This window comes from Diaphorina citri, unplaced genomic scaffold (genome assembly GCF_000475195.1).
Source record: "Diaphorina citri unplaced genomic scaffold, Diaci psyllid genome assembly version 1.1 scaffold350, whole genome shotgun sequence".
NCBI lineage: Eukaryota > Metazoa > Arthropoda > Insecta > Hemiptera > Psyllidae > Diaphorina > Diaphorina citri.
This window is the reverse complement of record NW_007377785.1, coordinates 115875-131036: the sequence shown is the minus strand read 5'-3', so window position 1 is coordinate 131036 and position 15162 is coordinate 115875. Positions and strand designations below refer to the sequence as shown.

Sequence of the window (15162 nt, the reverse complement as noted above, 5' to 3'; positions counted from 1 at the left end):
GAGATCAGAGCTCATTTGTGTCAGAAAATGTGAAAAAAACCCCGCAAAAACCATTTTTTTTGGTCTTTTGGCTTTATGGTTTTCTGGACAAAATTTACACCACCATTTTCGTGATCCTGGTAAAAAGACCTTTAATTTGATATATATAGGTCGACCAGGTTTGGATAAGTCCTTCTATGGGATCTATGGGAACAGACAGCAGACACACAGGACGACCACCGAAGCAAAATACCATAGTCCGTCCCTTAGTACCTTTTTATTACTATTGTAATAATAAAGGAAGCAACGGACTAAAAAAAACGCGTGAAATCAGGTCGTCGGTTCAATTATCTTAATGACAAGGATAACATTGAGGCTCACACACTACAAGTATTTTTCATTTTCCCCAGGTGATCCATCATCTCTGATGAGGAAATCAGTGACACAGTGCAAGTGGATTTATTCAAAACAGCACAAAAAAAAAAAACTTTGGTGTTGCGATGGAAAAATATAGGATACAATTTAAACTGAATGGATTTTCTTATTATACCTAAAACTACCTACTTATCTATTGAAAAACTATAAATGACTAAAGAGCAGTTGCTTTACCTCCGAGTTTACTGCTTCATGTTGACTTTATGAACCTGCTCTTCCGTATAGAAGCCCAAAATGTATTTCAACATGGTACAGTAAACCTTGAGTTAATGCTTTTGGGAAAAAAATATTGAAAGCTATCACAAATAGTCCTAGGCGTTAAAGTTCACAGGGGTGACCTAAATGTCAACTAGCAAAAGAGCATCAGAAGAAAGTGGGTGGGCTAATAGCATGTTCTAAATTTAGTGTCAAGAGTTGTTGGTTTTGTGATCAGCCAGTTTAGCTTGAAGGGAAAATCCTCTATTGCGAATCAGTGGGGGAGCTATTGCCACCATTCATGGGGTGCGCGGGGGGAGAGTTAGAACTAGTGGCGGACTCAAGCTCAGGTTTCCTAGAGGCCAGGGCCTGATGTAGAGATGACAGGGAGGGGAGAGGGAGGCCCAGGGGAAGGTTGAGAGCCGCGGCTGCGTGTAGACTGTGCAGGAGGGCTGCAGAATGTTCCTGGGCCTTGCGACGTAGCTCGGCCACAGAGGAGGAGCGTTGTTCGAGGCCACAGGTAGAATCAGAGGCCGGAGGTGAGGGTAGGAGGCTGTTACTGAATGGTTTCATCGGACAGCAAGAGCAGAGACCGGGGAATCCTGAAGACAAAGCAGAGAAATGATTTGGTTTTTAATAGGTTTGTGATGTTTAATACAAGAGGAACAAGCTGGGCCCGTCCCTCCGGGAATTTTTTAGCCCGTAGCTTATTCGATAGTGATTAAAGAAATAACTACCTATTATGTACCTACCCAATTTGTTTAATATCTAGTTTATTATTATTACAGATTTGATTTTTATTTTACTTTCATGTAATGATTTAAAATCAAGACTAGAGCCCGTTCTCCCTTTATTCCTTTTAATGTTTCCTAATAACTAACATTATATGTTTAAGTCACCCATCCATTTATTGGCCTTGCTCGGCGTAACTAACAGCGTCACCTGACATCGGGAAGTGCCTCATAATTTTGATGAGTGAATCAGTGAGTCAGTCAGTCGTAAAATAAGCGATTTTCGAACCGTTTTTTCTACTCCTTCCGGTAAAGCTAGAACTTCGGAATTTCGCAGGTATAATAAGGAAGTATAGGTTAACATATGGTCGATTGGCCACGAGAAGGCCTCCAAGGTGCGCCAAGCTGCTCGGTGTGGGGGGATGTTCTTCAGCAGGAGGGTGTCAGCAGGTCCAAGGCGGAGTGAGCTGGCAAGGGAAGCTCGGGCCTCGTGTTTAACTTGGTACCTATTTGAATTTTGGAAAAATTTAGGATTTAGAAAAATGTCCTGCTTTGAAAAAATGTCTTCTGGGTAATCCTAGGATTTACCGGTATTTTTTAAATCGATTTATCTCGGGATCTAGAAGTCGTAGAAGAAAAAGAAAAATTCCGTTGGTCCTCATTTTTCCAGATCTATGACTTTGAAAAATCACCCAAGTGAGCGCAACTGATCTATTGGATTATGCGATCTTATTGTTTAGTTTTCGAATTTGGATTAAAAAATTTGGCAATCAGAAATTAGGTTAACTTAAACGTTAAATTCACATGATTGTTCTAGTAATAAGTTTTATCTGCTGTCAGTGTGATTGAAGAGCTCGTCAAGCTAAGATATCATCTATTATTCAGCATCCAATACTGAGAGCTAACCCAGCCTTCTGCCTCGGGGTGTTGATGTCGCTCTGTTATGGTTTTCATATTACATCATTTGATTTCCCATCTAACATTCTCTTTGTCACTTTTCTCCTTTGCTTGTACGTCAGTGCTTTTCAAACTGGGGAATCGTGGTACCCTAGGTGGCCGCGGGTTTACCAACTTACCAAGGAAAGATTTCTTAGGAAGAAAAAGATTTGTCCTTTGCGATCCTACAAAATTGAAAATGTGTAATTGTCCCAAAAATAAGGGATGTCTGGCAAGTGACAACCCTAACTGTTAGGTTTGAGCCCTAACAGTTAGGGCTTTGGTAGCACCCTGGCAAACTGTCAAACCTAACGGTTAGGGTAGCCAGACATCCCGTATTTTTAGGACAATTTAAAATATCTCTCCGGGACAGGTTAATGGCCCGGCTTTGTCGTTCTAACTACTTTGAATTTGGAACAGTTTGGTCCACTAGGCACTAGGGTGTCGCTAGAAGGTTATGGAATAGGTAACTACAAAACTTATTACCTTTATATGATACAATGGATACACGATGTATCAGGAACCTGTATCCATTGTATCATGTATCAGGAACGTATATCCATTGTATCATATAAAGGTAATAATTTCTGTAGTTACTTATTTCATAACTTTATAACCTAGGATGTCTAATATGTATAAACATATTTAATAATAAGTGTCGCTAGAAGTTTTGTTGTTGATAAAGGATACCGCAAGACCAAAACGTTTGGTTACCACTCCTTTACACTAATCAACAACTCGTATCATTCCCTCTCTCTTCCTTCTTTTCACGACTTTCTCTTTCTTTGTCCCTGCTGTATCTCTGGGCCCGTTCCTCCGGGAATTTTTTAGCCCGTACATTATTCGATCGTGATTAGAGAAAATCAGTACCTATGAGAAAATCAGTTTCCTCAAGGAGAGTTTTAGCTTCATTTTTAGTATTTTTATGTTTTTAGTTTTCTCCGTTGAACATTCGTATTCGCTTTGATCGAAAGAAAAATATTTTGAGCTTTACGACTTTGTATGAAATTTGTACCTACTCTTCACATATCACTGAAGTTAAGCAACGTTGAGCGTGGTTGGTAGCTGGATGAAACTTTTTTTTTTTTTAATGTGACTTTGAATTATTTACGGACATATCACTGAAGTTAAGATACGTTGACCATTATTTGGATGGTAGAATATCAGGGAATATGTTTCAAATCCATTCCCCCCTTTTTTTCTATTTAGTCATTAGGGAGCGCGTAGCGCGACCGTATTTTCTCAAAGTGAAAAGCCAATAGGGAGCGCGGAATGCGACCTTATTCTCTCGAAGCGCGACCATATTTTATCAAAGTGTGAAGCAAATAGGGAGCGCTTAGCGCGACCGAAACCCCTTTTTTTTTTTTTTTTTTTTTTTTTTTTTTGCTTTATGGTTTTTTGGACAAAATTTGCACCACCACTTTCGTGTTCCTGGTAAAAAGACCTTTTATTTTATATATAGGTCGACCAGGTTTGGATAAGTCCTTCTATGAATCTATGGGAACAGACAGACAGACACACAGACGACACCGAAGCAAATACAATAGTCCGTCCCTTATACCTTTTTATTACTATTGTAATAATAAAGGAAGCACGGACTAAAAAACGACTGAAATCAGGTCGTCGGATTCAATTATTCTAAATGACAAGGAATAACATTGAGGCTCACACACTACAAGTATTTTTCATTTCCCAGGTGATCCATCATCTCTGATGAGGAAATCAGTGACACAGTGCAGTGATTATTCAAAACAGACAAAAAAAAAAAACTTTGGTGTTGCGATGGAAAAATATAGGATACAATTTAAACTGAATGGATTTTCTTATTATACCTAAAACTACCTACTTATCTATTGAAAAACTATAAATGACTAAAGAGCAGTTGCTTTACCTCCGAGTTTACTGCTTCATGTTGACTTTATGAACCTGCTCTTCCGTATAGAAGCCCAAAATGTATTTCAACATGGTACAGTAAACCTTGAGTTAATGCTTTTGGGAAAAAAATATTGAAAGCTATCACAAATAGTCCTAGGCGTTAAAGTTCACAGGGGTGACCTAAATGTCAACTAGCAAAAGAGCATCAGAAGAAAGTGGGTGGGCTAATAGCATGTTCTAAATTTAGTGTCAAGAGTTGTTGGTGTGTGTGTGTGTGTGTGTGTGTGTGTGTGTGTGTCTGTCCTTCTGTCTGTCTGTAAACAAAATATCTCGAGAACGGTAAGAGCTAGAGCTTGAAATTCGGCATGCGGCTGTCAAATGTGACAAGGATGCGACACAAAACTTTTGGTTAAGATCAGCGGCATTTCGACTGCTTTTGGGCGGTTTTCAGCTATACTGACAAAACGGTTAGAGATATTGTAAAAGTTACAGTGGATGAACACCCAAATAAGCATCATTCAATAGGATAAGGAAAGTCGTGTGATGTTTACACCAGATTTTTTTTTATGGTTTTCTTGTAAGCATTCTTGAAATCATCGTAGACCTCCTAAAATGCGGATTACCTACGTAGATACATATTTACTTGCATAAGTTGTTCATAACCGAGAAACCTATACGCGACAGGGAAAGTAGCCGTTTTCAGGTAGTTGTAGAGGGACAACTACAAATGATGGAAGAAAACGGATTGCGTGTGTGTGTTTGGGCATGAAAGTAGACCCTAGACCAAGTTGAAAAAAAAAATTCTTCAAAATCGGTTAAGTTTAGCTGGAGATGTTTGACTTTCAAAATAAATATTAGGTATGCCCCTGTGATAGCTAAGGGTTAACTTCTCACTTAATATTGTGATAAGTCGTAAAACATAGAAGCTAATTGGATCAACATGAGAGGAGCGAAATTCTGCTGAACTTTTTTTCCTAAATGAGGTGGGTATTGGGTCTAAAATTTCAGAATAAAATTGCAAAATTCTAGATTGTGGAAATTAAAATTTTTGAGGGGGGAAACTTCAAAATCAGTGGTACTTACCTTTCAAGGTGGGGAAGAATGGGGGAGAGAAGTGAGAACCAAGATGTGAGGGGAAGAACAAACTAGAAGTGGTACGAGTGTCTGTTGTGCTCATGTTGACTGGTCTAAATACACTGCTGAAATCAGAAATAATAAAAAACATAAGATGGTAGGTTGTTACCAATCTTTTCTTCTCATGTTGACTGGTCTAAATCATACGAGTAATAGGTAACTACAGGTTCTTGGGTTAACATTTTAACATGAACTTATAGGACCCGAACCTCTACCTACAGTTATGGCTGACTTGAAATGTGAAATCACACAGTCAAGATCGAAAAAAAAAACCTCCCTTCCAAAATTTTCTCTTTTCCCAACGTTATAGCCGATAAAGAAAGAATTTTTCATCTATTTTACTCTTTCTCTCCCCCCCCCACTATTGTCTTCTACTTTATACTCCACTATCTCTTCACCTTTTTCCCTAATGAAATAATTTTATAATTGAATTTCGTACTTTATATTTTATTTTTTACCATCAGGAATAGGAAAGTTTTGAATGTCACAAAGCAGCGGCGGCGTTATTTTGTCTTTGAAGAAGATCTAATTAAATAATTTAATATTAAAGTAATATAAAATTACACCGAGTACCGAGTATACAGTATAATCACATGACAGGGGATGGAGTTCTCTTTGGCCTCACATGAGATGAGAGAGGAACTTCCTTTTTACTTTCCTTGTCCTATAGGAAGGAAAGTATTGTAGTCGGGTCAAATTTTCGATGGTCAGTTCTTAGTGCCAAAACACGTTTTGAGGTCCCTAGAGCCTAAATACAAAGTTTCAGCCATTGGTCCGTGTGTGTGTGTGTGTGTGTGTGTGTGTGTGTCTGTCCTTCTGTCTGTCTGTAAACAAAATATCTCGAGAACGGTAAGAGCTAGAGCTTGAAATTCGGCATGCGGCTGTCAAATGTGACAAGGATGCGACACAAAACTTTTGGTTAAGATCAGCGGCATTTCGACTGCTTTTGGGCGGTTTTCAGCTATACTGACAAAACGGTTAGAGATATTGTAAAAGTTACAGTGGATGAACACCCAAATAAGCATCATTCAATAGGATAAGGAAAGTCGTGTGATGTTTACACCAGATTTTTTTTTATGGTTTTCTTGTAAGCATTCTTGAAATCATCGTAGACCTCCTAAAATGCGGATTACCTACGTAGATACATATTTACTTGCATAAGTTGTTCATAACCGAGAAACCAAAACAAGCGGGGCCCGTCCCTCCGGGAATTTTTTGATCTTGGTTAAAGAAAATCAGTATTTATGTACCTACCTATTTTATTTAATATTCAGTTTATTATTATTCTTGATTTGATTTTTTGATTTTACTTTCATGTAATGATTTAAAATCAAGACTAGAGCCCGTTCTCCCTTTATTCCCAATATAAGGTTCAAGTCACCCATCCATTTATTGGCCTTGCTCGGCGTAGCTTAACATAGATAACGCTAAAACCGGTCTTAAATGATCGACTGAAGTGTTACCTAAAACTTTCTCGCTTTGAGTTCATAGGTCGTCGCGACAAATTTCAAGATCAGAGCTTATTTGTGTGAGAAAATGTGAAAAAAAAAAATCCCCCAAAAACCAGTTCTGGGAATATCAGAGGAATCTAAAGAATATGTGAAAGATATAGGCCTATTGGACCGAGTGAAGGAAATTACATTACATTTAGAAGAATTGACGTCAAGAAGATTGGCCTCAATGGAGGACAAAGCATTTTGCAAGATCTCACAATCCGAAATCGAACGAACGAAACGGAAGAGTTTGAGATCGTCGCAAAAGAGAAGGAATTTGATATCATGAAGAGAGAATAGAGAGATAAAATAAGATAGGTATACGATACTGACTTTGCTCCGTGACAATTTCTAAAAATCCTATCTAGTCCTAACCCATATCCAGTGGAATCGCAATATGATGATAATTATTTAGCTATAAGGATAAGTGGTATTACTAACATGTGGGGGTACCAACGACTGAACATAAAACAAGAGAAGAAAATTCAATACAAGTTTTATGGACGACAAAGCATTTTGCAAGATCTCACAATCCGAAATTGAACGAACGAAACGGAAGAGTTTGAGATCGTCGCAAAAGAGAAGGAATTTGATATCATGAAGAGAGATAAAACAAGATAGGTGGTATACGATACTGACTTTGCTTCGTAACAATTTCTAAAAATCCTATCTAGTCCTAACCCATATCCAGTGGAATCGCAATATGATAATCATTTAGCTATAAGGATAAGTGGTATTACTAACATGTGGGGGTACCAACGACTGAACATAAAACAAGCGAAAATCATACGAGAAGAAAATGCAATACAAGTAATGGATATACGATGGTTAAGTATTCACCATGTGAGGAAAACTTGGCTATAAATCTCAATATTGGGAGAAAAAAACTTTTCCTCTTATCATATTAGTTGATATCACATGCGAGATGGGACTCAGGTGTTGGGAGTCTTAATCAGGTTTCCTCTTGTCCCGAGTTTCGTATCACATAAAATTCAAATATCTTTACTTTTCACTCTTAATAGAAATTAATGCCTTTACATCACCTCTCAACACTTGGCGGGCGGCTTAACATGACTTGGAGCTTGGAGTTTTGGTCAACAGCTTACAATCAGCTAACATGCATAAAAAATTCTCAATCAGATTCAATCCCGCAATTAACGTCAGTGTATAACTGCTAAATATGTTAATAACGGGGTTTTACCCTCGATTCGTCGATAAGCTACCAGCCTCCTCATGGCTTCAGAATTCTGCTGAACTTTTTTTCCTAAATGAGGTGGGTATTGGGTCTAAAATTTCAGAATAAAATTGCAAAATTCTAGATTGTGGAAATTGAAATTTTTGAGGGGGGAAACTTCAAAATCAGTGGTACTTACCTTTCAAGGTGGGGAAGAATGGGGGAGAGAAGTGAGAACCAAGATGTGAGGGGAAGAACAAACTAGAAGTGGTACGAGTGTCTGTTGTGCTCATGTTGACTGGTCTAAATACACTGCTGAAATCAGAAATAATAAAAAACATAAGATGGTAGGTTGTTACCAATCTTTTCTTCTCATGTTGACTGGTCTAAATCATACGAGTAATAGGTAACTACAGGTTCTTGGGTTAACATTTTAACATGAACTTATAGGACCCGAACCTCTACCTACAGTTATGGCTGACTTGAAATGTGAAATCACACAGTCAAGATCGCTGGGTCCGTCCCTCCGGGAATTTTTTAGCCCGTAGTTTATTCGATCGTGATTAAAGAAAATCAGTACTTATGTACCTACCTAATTTGAGAGATTATAAAAACTTTAAAACTAAACTAAACAGGAAGGGCAAAAAAATTTCCTTCGGGCCGGATTTGAACCAGCGGCCTATGGATTACCAAGGATTAGATTAGAACACTACAGTCCACCGCTCTACCAACTGAGCTACCGAAGGTGATATGTGATAGAGTTAGAATAACTTGTATATGAATAAGTGATTCATTTATAACAGATACCTACTTGCATAGCAAACCAATAGAGATCAATAATAGTGACGTAAAAAATAAAGCTAAGTCAAGCATGAAATTTAAATACCAGACACCACCACCAGAGGGGTTTTGTTCTAAGACCTGATCTTATCAGAGTCAGAGAGAGACAGACAGTCAAAGAGAAGGTATAACGTAGTGATAATTGGGTGCAATGGTTCCCGATTCCCGACGGACCACTGATGTTAAGTAAGGTCAAGCGTTGTTTTTGATTGAGTGATAGATAAATTGGATAGCGCTTGGTCTTTTGAGGACTTTTAGAGAGAAGCTGCAGGTAGAATAAACTTCTAACTGATAACCCTATTGTTTTTGTACTTTGTTGCGCTACGCTCATACGTCATATTATGCTAAGTTTCTGCAAAAAGTTATGAGATCCCCCCAAAAAATACCATTCGTGGCATAAAAAAAGACCCCGCCAAGTCGTTCCTCCCAAAATAAATCAAGTGCCCACAAAAAAATAAACAAAACTGCATCCCACCCCAAAAAAAGTTTAGAGAAATCAATTTTGTACCCCGCTTTTTACACGTCATAATTTGTGTGCTCCTCCTTCACATAGTACCTACCTTTCTTTCCCCTCATTGCACTCCTCTTTCCTCTAATATTACTTCTGCTTCACTGCATTGGCGGCGTGCAATGCTTTAAACATTAAATCGATTTCTTCCATCATTTGTAGTTGTCCCTCTACAACTACCTGTTGAGATAAGCTACCAGCCTCCTCATGGCTTCACCCAGCCTAGCTAAGTTGGATTGAGATAAGCTACCAGCCTCCTCATGGCTTCACCTAGCCTAGCTAAGTTGGATTGAGATAAGCTACCAGCCTCCTCATGGCTTCACCCAGCCTAGCTAAGTTGGATTGAGATAAGCTACCAGCCTCCTCATGGCTTCACCCAGCCTAGCTAAGTTGGATTGAGATAAGTTATCTCACACAAATGAGCTCTGATCTTGAAATTTGTCGCGACGACCTATGAACTCAAAGCGAGAAAGTTTTAGATAACAATTCAGTCGTTAATTTAAGACTGATTTTATCGTTACCTATGTTAAGCTACGCCGAGGAAGGCCAATAAATGGATGGGTGACTTAAACATTATATTGGGAATAAAGGTTATAAAGGAAGCAAATACAATAGTCCGTCCCTTATACCTTTTTATTACTATTGTAATAATAAAGGAAGGACGGACTAAAAACTGACCATCGAAAATTCGACCCGATTACATTACTTTCCTCCCTATAGGATAAGGAAAGTAAAAACCCGCGTACTACATGTTTGTGTCACAACTTTATTAACCCTTGATAGGTGGCTGTGTTAAATTGTGTTGACAAATTTAGGTATTCTTCATTCTGAGATGTCGTTAACTGATGGAACAACATGAGAAGAATAGGGATAGAGCTATTATGAGGAAGTGATGAAAACGACTAGGTGTCACACTTAAAAAATGCCATAAAGTTAGACCGAGTATCCATTATTTCCCTATTTTAAATCATTACATGAAAGTAAAATCAAAAAATCAAATCAAGAATGATAATAAACTGAATATAAAACAAATTAGGTAGGTACATAGGTACTGATTTTCTCTAATCACGATCTAATAAACTACGGGCTGAAAAATTCCCGGAGGGACGGGCCCAGCTTGTTCTTTATCCATACTAATTCCTCCAAGTCCATCCTGTATATTTATTTTTCCTTTTAAATAATTTTCTTCTTTTTTCGTAAAATATCAAATTATTATTAAATTTATTAAACGAAATTATGTTCATCTTTACTTTGAAAAATAAATAAATACATTGAGTAGATATTTGTGATATCTGGAAATAAATAAATGAATTAGGTTTATAAAAATAAATTAATTTTTTACAAGATAGCCGAGCAGACATTTCTTGACTTAAAAAATTGAAAAAAAAAAATTCCTTCGGGCCGGATTTGAACCAGCGGCCTATGGATTACCAAGGATTCGAACTCTACAGTCCACCGCTCTACCAACTGAGCTACCGAAGGTGATATTAACGAAGACTAAATTCAATATATTTATATGATGATAAAAAATTAAATCACAACCCAGAGTAGTCCGGAAAAAAAAAAAAAAAGTTGAGCAAATAAATGAATAACAAAACACCTGGGAGGCTAATCTACAGGAGAGTGTGAGTAGGTACTGTAGTACTGTACCTACCTACTCAATGTGAAATGATTATGCAGACAAATAAGTACATAGTTCACTCAATACTCAATGCTGGTTTTGATACACTAGTCATCACAAGAACGAATGTACGATATTTGTCCAAAGATATTAGATAATTCAGTAATAAATAATTTTAAACTGTTCTTAATAGGTATTATAATAATATCCATTATATAGCATGTGTGTGCCTTTGAATAAGTGACGCGATATGCTGTAGTGTGTTTGGATCTGGGAACATTTAGGCTAAAATTGTTCAATGGTATTGCTTCTACGCTTCCAGCTTTCAGTATGAGCATAATGAGCAAGTCCTCATTGGAAAACGAGAAACTTTGTATTGTACCTATTCGAACTCGAAAGTGAAAATATTAGATTGGAAAATAAATATGAAAATGACTATGGAGTATGAATGGCTGTATTGAAGGACTACGTTTTCTGTTCTTGTTCTCCTATGTAGTACCTATCAACTCCGTTCCGAAAGTTCGCCAACAATCGTCTTACCTATACAAGGTAGAATCCTGATCCGGAATTTGGTGGAAGAGTTCAAACTCTGGGATCTTCATCTAGCTGTATTGAAGGACTACGTTTTCTGTTCTTGTTCTCCTATGTAGTACCTATCAACTCCGTTCCGAAAGTTCGCCAACAATCGTCTTATACAAGGTAGAATCCTGATCCGGAATTTGGTGGAAGAGTTCAAACTCTGGGATCTTCATCTGCATCACGATCTTCTTGATGTTTTTTACCAGTTTAATCTAATATGTAGTCAAAAAAATATATCGATATATATCGATATATCGACGAAAAATATATCGATATATATCGGTTTTCGATATATCGCAACATCCCTATTTCATAACACAATTTCATTTTCATATACCTTCTCCCTTACCTTACCGCCGCGCCGCTACCTATAATAAATTTCGAAATTTTCATTAAGTTAATTTGGAAAGCGTCATCATTTTTGTATTTTCCTTCTCCCACCAGTTCTGTTTCTTCATTTTGAAATTTCCATTTTGTTCTCTCCTCTACCTAATGCCTGGCTGCCTAGGGATGGATGGACGGGTCTGAGTTACAGACTTTGTGTCCAGATATCTATGTTTGAGTTTTCCCATCGTGTAACTTCATTATAAACCTCAAAAAAATTTGGACCTCGGTATGTAAAATTGTAAACTCATTATTCATAATAATTATTCCTCTGATTCATCAAATTTTCATCATCAGTCTACTTTACATTGCAACCTTCAAAATATGTATTTCATCCCATTTGAGTATTCCCTCAAACTCCCTAGCCTATTCTCTTAATTTATACTAGTGGTTGACCCGTCCTTTGTACGGGACCACCACACACACACAAACACACCCCCACACCCGTCACACACATCCCATTACACCACACCCATCACACACCCACCACCACACACCACACCCATCCCACCACACACACACACCCACCACACACACATCCACCCACACCCATCACACACCCACCACATACACATCAACACACACCCACCACACACACCCATCACACACACCCACCACATACACACCCATCACACACCAACCACACCACACACCACCACATCTTCTTTCTTCCCTTCTTTTCTCTCTTCCTTTCATCTTCTTTCATCATTCTTTGTTGATTTCAGGTGGTTCTTCTTCCAGCACTCTATTTGGTTTTAGGTTCGCTACTGTGTCATCTATGGCGTTCAGGTGGATTTTTCACTAGGTTGATAGTCCTGAAGTTTGATATGATTTCTAGCCCAATCTAAATTTCCATCAGGGATGAGCTATTGTTCCAAAGTTGGAAGTTTGAGTGGGATTTCCCCCCCCTCCCCCATGTTTCTTCAGAGTCGAGAGCTCCTCAACACTTGAGCTCTATTGTCAATCTCAGACATCAGGCTTAACCTTAGCAATACAGTTTTCTATATCAAAATAAGACTTATTCAACATGCCTTACTACGATAGAAGTAAAAAAAAAAAAAAACAAACACAACAAAATATTATGTAGTAGGTACCTGCCTGGTAGGTAATTGAAGAATATGTGTGCTTACCTGTCAGTGGAAAAGTTGGAGAAGAGTCCTGGATGTTGAGAAGCTAACGAGGTGGTAATAGAGGTGGCGCTGGAAATAGGAGGTACCGGGGTTCGAGATGACGAATGTCTATCACTAGGTGAACTCGTCACTGGTCGGTTACTTCTGAAAAACACATTACCAAACATGGTGAATTGGTCATTAATAGATTCGTATAGTGTGATTAATGTTTGCAAACACTGTACCGGGGTTCGAGATGACGAATGTCTATCACTAGGTGAACTCGTCACTGGTCGGTTACTTCTGAAAAACACATTACCAAACATGGTCAATTGGTCATTAATAGATTCGTATAGTGTGATTAATGTTTGCAAACACTTAGCTTGCAAACATTTATTCAAAAACCGATTTCTCTTTTGCCCGAACCCGAACCAAGATGTTACAATTTATTGTACTAGTGGTATACTGTGGGGTAGAAACTTACCCGGGACTCAGCACTGGTTCATTATCTTCATTATCAGTGGCGGTGCAACTGATGGGGGTGGTGGATCGGTCTGAAACTTTGAGTCCAGCAGTATCCTCGGGGTCTACGTCCTCATCACTGCCCCCACTACTCACTAGATCATGCTCCTCCATGTCCTGCAATCATAACCAATAGGAATAGTCCATCCTGTGTTAACACTTCGAAAAAAAAAAAAAAAAAAAAAAAAATGTTATCCAACTTCTAACGACCAACTAGTGGTTCTGTGAACTGTAGACCTCACTCAGATTCTTTTGCCTAAGCTGAGACTTTAATAATATAGGTATTCTTTAACCACGATCGAATAAACTACGGGCTAAAAAATTCCCGGAGGGACGGGCCCAGCTTGTTTTTTTATTTAATTTCATATTGGTAGTCCAAAATGTGTAGGTAGGTAGGTAGGTAGGTAGGTAGGTACTCCATCTTAAAAGGAGGGCGAAAAGACGGACTTGAAAATGAACCTCCATTTGCAAATTTCTTCCGCACGAAAACTATTACACACACACACACACACGAGATCCCAAAAGTTATTTTACAAAATGGATTGCCTTCCATTTCGTTAGAAGAGTGGTGTATAACATCGTTAGCTCTGGATTTAGCATACTCTTTGGGCGTGCGAACCCCATTACTATGTGGTGGGGGAAAGGGGGACCCCATTACGCGGGGATATTATATTAGACCCCATTATACGGAAGACTGGGGATATTTCTATTAGTGAATTCTTCATGTTATTTATTGGTGTTGCCTGGAGTTCCTGTGTGTATGTGCCTTTCAGTCCTGTTGGTACATCGGACGCTGGATCCAATTCAAATTGAATGTAAATAACTAGAAGTTTGTACCTATTTTTACTGAGCCGACGAGAGACATAACCGTGACTGACTCAACAGTATTTGATCAAGACTTTGGCAGATCAGTCAGACCTCTTTTTGTATTTCAGCAACGTCTAAAACTTGATGTTTGTTTACAGTGAACATTCTACTTTCATAGAAGAAAACACATCCTACCTATGTATTTAACTATTAATTTTATTGCACCTATCGGTATTACCTACCATTTCCAACAACATTCTTACTCCAAGGTAGCAAGATTTTGTTAGCTGCTATGTATATTCAGTGAAGGGGCTGGTGGAGTGTGGATATATTACATCAATTTGTTTTTCCTCCGGTGCTATTATTATCATGATTATATCCAACTTTATTTGATGTAAATTTTCCAAATTGCTTTTCTCTTTTTTTTTTTTTTTTTCCTCGTAAGGTGCCGGCATGAAGTTTGGAGCTTAAAGCTTAATCTTTCTTCTTAGCTACATGTATGTATCTGGTAAAGAGATCTGTTTAAATCTTTTTGGGTCGAAGGTATCCATGAAGGTGTGTCCACACATAGTCGACCGGTCGTCGACTATATGTGGACACACCTTTAGGTGACGTTAACTTGAGACGTGGGCCCCATTCGTACGGCTTTGCACTCCACGTGCAGAAAATTGACAAAAACGTGGCACCCTCGCCACGTTTTTCGGTGCTTGGAGTAAAAAGTGAGAGACGACTATATGTGACGACTATAGGACTGTTTGATTTGACCTCTACAATTAACAGATCTACACAGATAATTAATTAGCAATTAATACCTCAAAGTACCTCCTACCTTATCCAACC

General features: G+C 38.3%; 2 protein-coding genes and 2 non-coding genes across 4 annotated transcripts; all 4 read right to left on the bottom strand.

Moving 5' to 3' along the window:
• Window positions 1-787: 787 nt before the first annotated feature.
• LOC103507915 lies at window positions 788-5346 on the bottom strand. The gene is made up of 2 exons (XM_008472433.3): window positions 5235-5346; window positions 788-1211 (listed from the first exon to the last, which is right to left on the bottom strand). Exons 1-2 carry the CDS (start codon window positions 5326-5328, stop codon window positions 874-876), a joined length of 432 nt encoding a protein of 143 aa, XP_008470655.1. The 5' UTR covers window positions 5329-5346; the 3' UTR covers window positions 788-873.
• Window positions 5347-7214: 1868 nt separating this feature from the next.
• Window positions 7215-14170, bottom strand: LOC103507914. The gene is made up of 5 exons (XM_026822647.1): window positions 14093-14170; window positions 13478-13632; window positions 13015-13158; window positions 8152-8267; window positions 7215-7237 (listed from the first exon to the last, which is right to left on the bottom strand). Exons 1-5 carry the CDS (start codon window positions 14168-14170, stop codon window positions 7215-7217), a joined length of 516 nt encoding a protein of 171 aa, XP_026678448.1.
• Trnay-gua lies at window positions 8604-8698 on the bottom strand. Its single transcript has 2 exons — window positions 8662-8698; window positions 8604-8639 (listed from the first exon to the last, which is right to left on the bottom strand). It is a non-coding gene; the product is annotated as a tRNA-Tyr (tRNA).
• Window positions 10693-10782, bottom strand: Trnay-gua. Its single transcript is given in 2 exon segments — window positions 10693-10728; window positions 10746-10782. It is a non-coding gene; the product is annotated as a tRNA-Tyr (tRNA).
• Window positions 14171-15162: the final 992 nt, after the last annotated feature.

Excerpts from the sequence above, each read along its gene's own strand:
- LOC103507915 (XM_008472433.3), bottom strand. The coding sequence starts at position 5,328 with ATGAGCACAACAGACACTCGTACCACTTCTAGTTTGTTCTTCCCCTCA. Across the intron at positions 1,212-5,234 it reads ATTCTTCCCCACCTTGAAAG|GATTCCCCGGTCTCTGCTCT; the intron begins GTAAGTACCACT and ends CTTTGTCTTCAG.
- LOC103507914 (XM_026822647.1), bottom strand. The coding sequence starts at position 14,170 with ATGGGGTCCCCCTTTCCCCCACCACATAGTAATGGGGTTCGCACGCCC. Across the intron at positions 13,633-14,092 it reads CTAAATCCAGAGCTAACGAT|GACATGGAGGAGCATGATCT; the intron begins GTTATACACCAC and ends TTATGATTGCAG. Across the intron at positions 13,159-13,477 it reads GAACCAGTGCTGAGTCCCGG|AAGTAACCGACCAGTGACGA; the intron begins GTAAGTTTCTAC and ends TGTGTTTTTCAG.